Consider the following 11,586-nt stretch of genomic DNA (forward strand, 5'->3'; position numbering starts at 1 on the left):
AGTGTTTGCAAATGCATTTCCTGCTTGTACCGGCTACATTGCATTAAAAGGACCCGAATCATCGAGCATTTATACATTTTCTGGATAAAAGAACATGTTCTTGACAGCAGCTGACACGGACATGTCTGTTTTCCCAATCAGGTTGAGAGAATAAACATGTATGTGGTAGGGAAAAAAGAAGTAATTTCAGCACCTGGAAACACATCCTGACATTATGTAAGTATGTCTATGTGGAGTCAACAGTGTGTTGTGACATCTACTATAAACCTGAGAGCATGATGCATGAATAATTCACAAGAAACCCTTCATGAAAAGTAAACTACAGGAGGTTGTGACCTTTTTCCAGCATGTTTCAGAAGTGGCCACTCGAAGTGCTGATCTGATGAATGTCAAGGCACCTCTGACTCACTGCAGGCTGGTTTTGACCGCGGGGGTCTCAGAGGAGAAGGGGCCACTATATTAATCTGCCCTGAGTATGGCAATTGTTACCCTTTTCCTTTCATGTGGTCGTGAGGTTGCTGTCGAGAGCGGGCTGTGTAGTTTTGCAGAACTTAAATAGAAGCTCATTCATAGCAGCTCCCGCATTACAGACAAGGAAGAAATGTTGCTAAATTGGAAAGAATCCATGATATTAAACAGTAGATGGGATTGTTAAGTGCTCGGAGTAATCATGCCAGGCAACAGGCCGCAGGAATGCAAATCACCCCCTCAAGCCAAGAGTTAAGTTAGCAGGTGGCCTCTTCTATTCACTGAATGTCAACACTCCTTTTAGATGGAGCCCACATAACATCTGGGCAGGCCAGCCACTGCTTTTAATTAAGTGAAATACAGTCACTCAATGTTCTGCCATGTCAGAGAAAAAATGTTATAAAATGGGAGGGTAGGGGGGGGAGAAAAAGTGCAACAGTACATATCCTGTGTTCAGTGAAGGTCAACACAGTTGTGTAAATAAATATTAATCCTTAACCTAATCCCTACATTTCCAAGACCATTGAAAATCCCTGCGTAACCAGAGTGCTTTTCTGGAAATAGCACGTTTTCTCGCAGTTTTCTGGAAGTTCTGCCTCTGCTGAATGACTACAACAACACTGACGCAGTGTTGTTTATGGTTTCCACTTTGGTTGCAGGAGTGAATCTCAACCCTGAACACATGGCAACATCCAAATATGAGAATAAGCAGAGGTGTACCGTACACGTCACATACGGTGAATAAAAAAGTCAAATGATATATCTTTCTCTGCTGGCAGCCTCGTGATAATCACCCTTTAGGGCTTGCTTTGGAGGTCACAGCACTGCTTTACTGCTAAAACTGTACCACTAGCATTACTGTTCCCCAAGAGCATGTCAGCAGGCTCCATGGGTGGACCTCTGGTTTATAATATACTTGTCCAACATTTGTAAATCTGAGACGGTAGTCCAGCAACAGTGTGTAAAACATCCGCAGAATTCTAAACAGAAACACAAAAGGACAACAAGAATTTGAAAATGCCGGAGCACTTAACGGCTAAATAATGTTGGAGCTTTTTTTTTTAACATGCAGAATGATTAATGGAGTGAGAAAAGCCGCGAAGCCAAGTCAAGACAAGGCAACAGATAAGATCTTTCAAGTAGTACATTTATTAAAATACACAACACTCTACGTTTAGATATACTTCCCAAACACAAGCTAGAAATAGTGTGGAGTCCACCGAGGAACAGTGTTTATGGAAGAGATTTACATAAACATTGTTAAAAATGACAGAATTTGTAAAGCATTCATAAGTGAGCACTAAACATTAGACAAGTTTTATTCCAGACTGACATAATCCTCTTCTGAGAACACACTCTCTTATAAAGAAAAAAAAAAAAAGCTGGCTTGGAAAAGGTGAAACTGTATCAGCGCTGAAAGATGGTGACAGCTTGAAAATAGCTTTGGGCAGTTTGGTTTATATTAGAGAACACTCACTGTTCTTTTTTCCACTGATCCAATTTGATTTAAAATATTTCCAACAGCCGGTTCAAGTTGTGATGTTAGTGCTAATAGCATCATATTGAGCTCTCCCCTGTGGCCGTGTATTCTGTCACATTATTCTGTATGTGTTAGCTATATATGATTGTTGATTCATTAAGGAAATTAACTTATTAAAAACAGTAGAGTTAAAGAAAAGCATATCATACACTGACCACCACGTATACCTACTTATGAGCCTTTTTTAAAAAACACATTTTACGTTGGAAGAGGAGAAAAACAAGCAGAAGGGGAAGCGATCGTGACGAGTCCAGTGAAAAGTTTACTCACAAAAGTTATTATACAGATGCAACCACGACGGATTATATGCCAACGGACACAAAAGTTAAATGATAATTGATATAAAGTAAAATCATTTTGTCCTAATCATTTAAATATCACAATATTCAGTGCTATTTCTTTTAAAAAAGGAGAATAAATTAAGTAATAAAACTTTATATACATAATACTGTACACCACATCACACCTGCAGCAGATGTGTTTTCCAGCGAGTCCCGTACCAGATTGCATAAATTAAACTTTCACCACTAATGGCACCCGCAAGATCTAACTACCATATTTCTGTACTTCTTTAGGATAACGTTGGAGCTGTCATCAAAGTAAAGCACTGATATTGCGTTGAGCTTGGTCGGGGCACAGCACGGCTTTGGCACATTGTCAGGAAACATTAAATGGACCTATAAATGAGAGCATAAAGTAGGTTTAAAAGAGGTGCAACGGCAGTGAGTTTCAAATGACTTATAAACGGTAAGAACATTATTAGCTTATAACGTGATTTTATTGCAACACGCATGTGCGCCACACTCTGAAGAACACTTACCAGGGTTTGCACAATTGCATGATTTGTTGCGTTCATGTGCGCATTGAGTGGAAACGAGCATTCGCCGTCGCAGTAAAAGGCAGCATAGCCCTCCGGTGCAATGATCCAATCCTTGACAAAAAAATGAATCATTTAAAACTCTGTAATATTTTCTCACAAACTCACTGAAGGAATGTGTTATTTATTGTGTTACCAGTAGTTCTACTGTGTCATTTTTCAAGAGATGTGAAATAGTTGCGTCCTACCTGCCAGCCCAAGTCTCGAAAGCTGACATAAAGCTCGTGCTTCTTGCAGGCCTGCTTCTGTTCACTGGTGTTATAATCTGAAAGATAAGGTCACTTACTATTGCAGCAGAAAACAGCACGTCTTTACATCTTGCTTTTCACTTACTTAGGATGTTACAACACATGTATTGTTTTTGGAGTTGAGCTGAACAGACAAATTGCACATGTGGACAATAGTCATTCATCCAGTGTGCTCAGGGAATAATTATTCCTTGAAATGAATAATGAAATGTTCAGTACCATGCAATATGGGAATTAAACCACTATCCATTATAGCTCTCAGTCAAACTGAGTACTAATATATTCACAGTGGTGTTAGTTCAGTTTAAAGCATTTAACACTGATGTCAAAAATGAACAAAGGGATAGATTTCTTATAATATTGTTGTTTTTAAGCCCCCAGAGAATGCTTTGGAAGGAAAAACAGAAAAAGCGATAATTCCTGCTGCAGTTTGACCCTCGTGGCTGACATTTTCATTAGAAACCACGATCTGAAAGTGAAGACTATGAACCGACTTTATTTCCTGGCAGTCTGCCGTTATGGAGATAAAGATGAGTAAATTGGCTAATCTGATGAACACAAGGTGACTGTCTGATGATAACAAATGCAGTTAAAATGAATCTAATCAAATACAGGGTAAATGAATTTATAAAAAACTACTATCCACATACCTCCAGCTCTTGGTGCCTTTGAAGATTCTTGTTGATTATTAGATTTATTGCGATTGTGATTCTTCTTCTTGCCACCAGCAGCTCTGACAGAGCGAAGCAGCACCCCACTGGCCTTGAAGAAAGCAACCAGGAACGGCTGCTTGGACTGAGGCCCGTTCCTCCCGACAATTCCAGCAGATTTTATGTTGATACTTCGTCCTTTAAAAAAAAAAAAAAAAAAAAAAATCAGGAGGGAAATAAAATTTTAAAACAACATTTTAAAAATGTTATTTTATCAGTTTGTGTCTGCTTTCAAGATGAGTCTCTAAATGTGGAAAATAATCTGAATCCAAATATTACTAACATTTGTGCTGAAGTCAAATAAAACATTTTTTATAAGCAAATTCAGACATAGTGGACTGTCTGAAAAGACGAACTTATTGATCTTTTCCAGAGTCCAAGCGTTTGAAAAAAATCTGGGAAGATTACAAGTAAAAGAACAACATTTTTAGAAAGAAAAATTGAACTTCACTTACCATCTACAGTCTCCACACAGAGCTGCAAGCCCAAGTTCTGCTGTGGGTTCATCACCCAGTGGTTACTGGTGGCTGTTATGTCAAACACTAACCAGCCCCCGTCAGACGCCTGCACCTTTTTGGAGTCGAGCAAGAAAGTCTCTGCATCTCTGAATGTAAGGAAAAAAAACACTTAAACTAAATTCTACATTAAACAAGCGACCATTAGGAAGATGCACAATCAAACAGCTGCACATGCAAGAAGCATTACTTATAAGAAAATTTACAACAGAATCCAACAGGTAAACAAAGATAAACAAGTTATATCTTACAATTCACAAATGAATGCTTCAGTCCAAACTTTGTGGCTGTTTCTTGATCTACTTGAGAACAAACATTTCTCTCTAAAAACCCCATCAGTATTGCAAAGTGATGATTTGGTGTGTAAAAGTAGTTTGGACATTTTTTTAAATGCTGGAGGGACATGAAAATAAAGTATTGCTGCTATTGTTGAAAAAGCTGTGACTCATAATAAAGTGCAGAGTTGTGTGGTCAAATCTGTGCCAGGACTTCAGCTATTTGATGGACAAAACATTTCAGGAGTTATGAATCATGTATCACAGCTTTGGTGTATTTTAAACGTAAGCTTGACATAAGGCATCAATTAACCCCGAGTTGAAAAAGCCCCGCTTCACAATTTGCATTGGATTCCTTTCAAGTAGCAGATCGCATAAGGCAGCGTCTGCTAGGGTTTTGTGGTTACGTGGTGCCGGTCGGAGACAATCAAGATTTTCCATGTGGCCCCATGTGTTTATTACAGGTGTAATAAAAATCAAGACTAATCCTTATGAGTGACATACTGCTGAACTTCCTCTTTGAAATGTACAGTTTTAGCTCACATCCTGCAGTAATTTAGTTCACTAATCCCAGAGTCATATCCAAGAGGAAAAATGTTTGTCCCACACCTTAATCTGTGCTTACTAGATGTACTGTTCCTCAGAGAGAGCTGAAGCGAACGGATACCAAAGGACGGAGGTAACTCTACACTATTTTAGACAAATATGTCTCCAGCAAATTATGTTCATGTGCCACTATTCTCCATTAGGAATTTATGGTCAGTAGCAAAGTTCAGTACCAGCAGGATGTGGTGTGACGCTGACATAGTGTGGTGAAAAGAGATCAGGTTGCTGCGTTGCCTCCAAAGGTAAACTAACTTTAAAGGTACATTGTGCGGTTTTTGAACACTAGTGGTGATATGAAACAATGTGTTTTTAAGGGGTGATTTTTTAGTATCGTGTTTGCTCCTATGCACAAGAACAATTTTGCAATGTGCCAATAAAGACAAGAAAACATTCAATATTTCAAATGCTACCACTAATCACCCCTACCAATGTTTTCAAGGGAAAAAAAATTGAAAATATAAATTATACCTCAGTGATACCCATAATGCATTTAGGTGTGAAACTGTCTACAAAAAACTCTACAGAGTACACTTAAAACCAGCATCTAGAGTCCAAGTAGTGAAGAATAATTTGTTAAATTAGCAACGATTGCAACTTTCACTTAACCATAAAAAAGTGATTTTTGCAGTAATGTCTGGATGCAAGTGGAGAAAGGGCAATAAAAGTTTCTTGTTAGACTTAAACTGGGTGCGATTGTTGTTAATATGCATGGTCAGGAACTTAAACCTCAACAAAGTGGTTTTCATTTGCTACTTATTCATAAATGGATTTTGCAGAATGGCTCAAATGAAAGCCATCAGTAGCAATCAGTTTATGTATACAGTATTTAATCAGGATTGTACTTAATACGCTCAAGCAAAACAACAAAGAATGTATCTGGTTTTACAAATGACCAGCACTCCTATAATATAAAAATGTGCCTTTTTGCTGAGAAATAAATTAGGCAAACTTTGTCTTGCAAGATTGTCACCAAGATTTCTAGCATTAGGAAAAACTTATTCCACTAATTCACATACAAGTTTCTTTGTGAAAACACAAAGTGAGCGCTCTTCCCCTTTAAGATGGCAGAGTCCATTGACTTGGACCTTTTCAAAGCCCAGGAGGGCCATATCTTCCCTTCAATCACCCACACACATTTTTGGCAAGCAAATGTGGGCCCACTTTTAAGTACACCCTTGTGTATTCAGCTATGTCATGCTTTAAACTTCCGGAATATTGTTAAGACAGGCAGGTGGTGGGCATAACAGTGACTACGGGAGCACCCGAGGGAGCCCTTCTCCCCCCCGATATGGGCCCTTCTTCTGGGACACGGCCAACTTGGCAGGCAACACAAGACGAGTGATAACTGACGGACCTTCCAAGCTTCATAAGTGGCCAACTTGCTAATGGAGTTCTCTTTATCCGAGAACTATATTTGTAAGGCAGACATGGTGCGAATGAAGGAGAACAGAATTTCAGATGGAAGGATGTTCTTTGCAAGTGGAAAGTTTCAACAGACAAAAACTGATGGAGTGTTTGCCTTTTTAAACCGTGAAATGAGACTGCACACATGAGATCAAGATGCATTTAGTTTTACCTTTATTACAGAGAAGCAACTGCTATGTTTTAAAATTTATTACCATCAGTTTATAATTACAAACAGGATGAGGTTTTCTGTCTGCTTTGTATTTTCCAGCTGAGACTAAGAACAGACTTCATGCAGGTTCTTTGAACAATTAAAAACATATATAGTTGTCTTTTTAAATGTTTGAGAATGACTCATATGAAACCAGATTCATTTTCTCTCAAATGTTGAAGATCAACCTGTTTATTCTCAGTGGATTCTGGCACTAAAAGACAGTGATACTGTATTTTTCAGTGATACTGAAAGGTGTTATATGAAAATACTGGCCTATAATTGAGAACTGAGAAAGCAAGAAAGTTCCAGCTTTTTAAGGCAAACTGATTACTTTATATCTTGCTGCATAGTTTAATTAGTTATATAGACATAGCATATTAAAAAACTACAATATTTGTGTCAGAAACTGTTAAGAGTATAAGCACAAAGTGGCAGAAAACTTAAATCTTTAAATAAGGCAGTACACTGCTTCAGTCAGTGCACCTAGTTACAATCCACCACTGCTTTAAGTGTGCAGTTATGGTTGATTTGGCACTTACTTGTTTTGATATTCCTTGATGACTTGATATATGGTGACCTTTAGAGTTATATTGTCGTAGCGAGCGTGACTGCGGTCCTTATAGATCCGAAACTCGGCTGCAGTCACCGCCTCTCCGTCTGGGATCTGAGTCAGATCAAAACGGAACTCCTTGTAGTGTCTTCGTTGGTGAGAAAAATCTTTATCTTTCTCCACTGGGAAGGAAAATATTTTATTATGAACTTCATTTTTACTGGCAACAAATCTTGATAAAAAAAAATATATGAGTTCACCTCATGAAACCACCGCTTATGTTGCTCAAAAGAGAAAAATATGCCAGCTCAGAAAAAGTGTAATTTATCACATCTTCTTTTACATTCAAGGTCCAATCCAAACATTTTGACTACCAACAAAAGCACTTTCCAGTTCATTAAATCAGTCAACTGAATACAGGTAGCAGTTCCCAGACAGGCCCTCTACTGTGTGCCTAACTGCATTCTCTGGCCATGATGAATGGGCTGTCAGTTAAGAAAAACAGGCTGATTTCAATTAAAGACAGTTTGGTCTGCTCCTCAAGTTAGAGAAAAGACCAGACAGGATTCTTCATCATGTGAGCGTCTACTCTGACCTCATTTCTGACCTCATACTGACCTCTGGTCACTTTTATTCAAGTTTTTTATGGCCCTTAACCTTTAAAACGAAGTATTTCTAACATAACGAGTAACATAAGACATGGCGTTAGGCCTGTAATTTTTGAAAATGATCAAAAACCCATATCATGTTAACCTATTTTAGATATTTTTTTGCACTGAAATAAACAAAAGTTCGTTTTGCAAAGGGTTTTGTGTATTTTTGTAGACAAAATATAGCCCCTCAATGCAACAGTCTCAGCATTAACATTATCTTAACATTCATTCACGGTGAGCTGCCTCACACCGTTACCTGGTAGCAGAAAAGAAGCATGTGGCTGAGGTCAGTGGATGTTCGGATATTCGTGCTGATATCAGGCAGTGCTTTTCCCTGATACTTTATCGAGAGAGAATGCCTGCGGTTACTTAGCACAAACAGGTCAGAGGTCAGGTCTGACTTTTACCCACCGAGCGTGTTCCATTATATGAGCCACAGGCAGTAATCCGAAGCAGAAGTGCCACTGAGAGCATAGAGCATTTAACTTTCAAATAGCTAAAGATGAAATAATAGTGACTTCACTCGCTGGTAAGAAGGAGCTGCATGCATTCTTGATCTGTTGCTTATTAATTGGATGCAGCTTATTCTAGCAGGACTCTAATACGATAAATAAGTAACATTTCAGTGTCTTATCTTTAGTCCTCTTACATACTTTTATGTGTGTATTATCGGATATTTTAATACTTGACTTCTTATTGATACTTTTGGAAGCTCAAATGGCTACAATAAGCACATTAAACTGCACTAAATGCCACATAGACGTTTTTAAAACGGTTGAGGTCAGTTGCTATATTTGAGTGTACTGTAATAAAGACAGAGCCCCATTGAACACTTCACTGACAGTCCCCAGAATGAGAGCAGAGCTTTCAAGGCTGACAGTGTACATGCCCTGGTATAGTGGTAAGTGGAAACAGATGGGCTCAGACCAAGGTGAGGGATTATAGTATCAAGCAACGCTACCCAAATTCACTTTTGCATGTTCTACTCCATATTTTAAAAAATACAATCATTAATATTACAATACCAATAGTATGCAAAGTGTATTTCATGGCATTTGCAATTTATTCATTTTTTGTAGTTTAGTCTTGCATCATATTCCACTCCTGAGTGACTTTCCATGTGGCATGACTAATATTTTAAATGTCATTAGAAAACAATAAATTGTGCAAATAAATGCAACAAATATAGGGAGCAGGGCTTCTGCTTTCGCTTAGTGCCAGAAGCTCAAATAAAGGCATCAGTCAATATCACTCCCCTTTTAACAACAGGAAATAATTTAGACCAGTTTTCTCAAGGTCAGACAGTCATCTGATAAGTTGCTCTGAACTGCTGGGTTAAGGGTCGCAGCTACTGAACAAACACAATCATTAAACACATCAGCTGCTTTTTTTAATCAAAAGCAAGCAGTAAATGCAATATATTTTACTTTAGTGGCCAAATAATGAGTGGTGTGTGAAAATGTGCTAACATGTTCACATTAAGATTTAGAAACTGCTTCATAAAAAAGGCTTTAAATGACACTAAGTGAGAGATGTTACCTTAGAAGCTCAGTACAATTGCTATAGTGTTTTTATAGGATGTGTGCTATAGCTCAGGCTGTATAAACATAATCTACATGTTTCAAATTATTCTGACAGCAGGCAACAAGAAGGCCAAGAAACACTTTGATTAGTTTATATATTATAATGGGCTTTTTACCAAGTGAAGAGAAAACAGTGAGTCCAGTTAAAACCCTATAAAACTTTACTAAGTTTAGGGGAGTGGAGGGAAATTATGGGAAACATGAGTTTATTTCTTTGAGGTGTGGATGTATGTAACAAATAACAGCTTTGCCTAGAAATCTTAATGATGCTGGAATCAGCTGCATCTAATTGCAATCATTTAATGAACCCTGATGGTGAAACAGCCCACTTACCTAAATTGACAAAACTCATGACCATGTCGGCGTCATTGAGAAAGTTGGTGTCGTGCGCTGTGGTGAGAGCAGGACTGTGGCCTAACAGAGGGGCCGCTCGGTAAGGCTGTGCCACACGGGAGTAGCCGGCGTGCTGGGGGCTGTAGTAACTTTTCCTGGAGTGCCCTTGAGCCTTGGCACCGAAGCTCTTCTGTGCGCCCTGCTGCGCGCCCTCAGCCTCCTCCTCCTCCACGGCCATGGCGTTGTAGAGGTCGAGCATGAAGAGCGGCGCGGAGGACGCCTGCTTCCCGGGAGAGAAGGGCCTCGGCCGGTGAGGCAAGCCCAGGATGGAGAGGATCTCTCTCTGGATCTCCCGGCGTTCGTGATTGCGCAACCGCCTGTAAATAAAACTGGAGTGCACATGGTTGTCACTTAAACCGCAATGCGCGCAGGACAGAAAACTCAAGCAGCTCCACGCAAGTCCGAGCACGGCGCGGTTCAGAGGTGTAAGCGCTGTCATCTTGACAAATAGCTCACTTGGAGATGTGAGGGTGAACTACATCGCACTCTGGGAGAAAAATCAAACAATTTACATCTCTGCCAATACGGAATCATAGACTTTCCATATTAGCCAGACGCACTTTGACGGTGGCGGCTGAGGAAGCTTGTTTTTTTTTTTTTTTTTTGCTGTAATTTTTTTTTTTTTTTTTTTTTTTTACAAATGAGGTATCAGCTTGCAGAAAAGTCGCCGCTCCTCTGCTGTATGCGAGGCTACTCCAGCCGTATTTACTCCTCCAGGGTCCATCCAAAGTTTCCAAGTATTTATGGAGCTGTGGCCCGGTTCCACACCTTACTCCTGTGTGATGAAAAAACCCCTAGGTACGCCCATAACGTCGAGGGATCACCCGGAGTTTCCAAATGGATGAAATGTCTTGAACTGTGTCAAAAAATAAGTAGAGAGAAGCTCTCGACTCATGCCCCGGCTCGCATTTTTCTTTTTCTTTTTTTTCTTCTTCTTTCTCTCCCCCTCAGAAAGTGTACTGGGGCTAGTTGCCCTTGGAGTCCATCCCACACTCAACTTTTGTTTTTGCATCCTCCTCTAGCGGCCGCAATAAAACTTCAGGCCGGTCCCATGATGAATGTGGCGGCTCGGGAGTGTAAAAGGAGACACTTGAAATCCGAGAGGCCGTCTTAACGAGTGAAAGAATAATGACAGAGCCTTTTAATCACCTCAACTTATTGAAGTCCGCATGTTTATAGGAGAGGGCTCCAGCTGCATTCACTGACAACAAGGGTCCTGTTTTAATACAGTGTGGACTTAAACACGAGCCTTGGGAATAAAATAAAGGTATTGTTTTTAATAAAATGCACCAGAAAACAAATGTGCTAACTTGCAATGTGCTGCACATGACACTACGGAGGAACACACGAGGAAATAGACTGAAAATCTGCCACAAAAATCGTACAGATAGTGCAAACTGTACTGCAGGCTTTTAAGCCCAAATGATTTGCACCTTCCTAATTACTAAAAGCAGACTTTGTGTCGTCTAAACTATAAATAATTTAAAGCCTTATTGCAGGTCATAAGAAGAGTGTTAAGGCAACAATGATTAACATTAATAGGCAGAGTT

General features: G+C 39.4%; 1 protein-coding gene across 1 annotated transcript; it reads right to left on the reverse strand.

Annotated features, from left to right (window-relative positions):
- Nucleotides 1-1,594: 1,594 nt before the first annotated feature.
- Nucleotides 1,595-11,206, reverse strand: bmp5 (bone morphogenetic protein 5). The gene is made up of 7 exons (XM_023261337.3): nucleotides 9,977-11,206; nucleotides 7,397-7,589; nucleotides 4,299-4,447; nucleotides 3,784-3,981; nucleotides 3,074-3,150; nucleotides 2,829-2,939; nucleotides 1,595-2,685 (listed from the first exon to the last, which is right to left on the reverse strand). Exons 1-7 carry the CDS (start codon nucleotides 10,473-10,475, stop codon nucleotides 2,536-2,538), a joined length of 1,377 nt encoding a protein of 458 aa, XP_023117105.1. The 5' UTR covers nucleotides 10,476-11,206; the 3' UTR covers nucleotides 1,595-2,535.
- Nucleotides 11,207-11,586: the final 380 nt, after the last annotated feature.

This window comes from Amphiprion ocellaris, chromosome 16, assembly GCF_022539595.1.
Source record: "Amphiprion ocellaris isolate individual 3 ecotype Okinawa chromosome 16, ASM2253959v1, whole genome shotgun sequence".
Taxonomy (NCBI): Eukaryota; Metazoa; Chordata; class Actinopteri; family Pomacentridae; genus Amphiprion; species Amphiprion ocellaris.

Coding starts and splice junctions, on each gene's coding strand:
- bmp5 (XM_023261337.3), bottom strand. CDS start 10,475: ATGACAGCGCTTACACCTCTGAACCGCGCCGTGCTCGGACTTGCGTGG. Junction 3,982..4,298: donor CTGTGTGGAGACTGTAGATG/GTAAGTGAAGTT, acceptor TTTTTTTTAAAG/GACGAAGTATCAACATAAAA. Junction 2,686..2,828: donor ATGCAATTGTGCAAACCCTG/GTAAGTGTTCTT, acceptor TCTCATTTATAG/GTCCATTTAATGTTTCCTGA.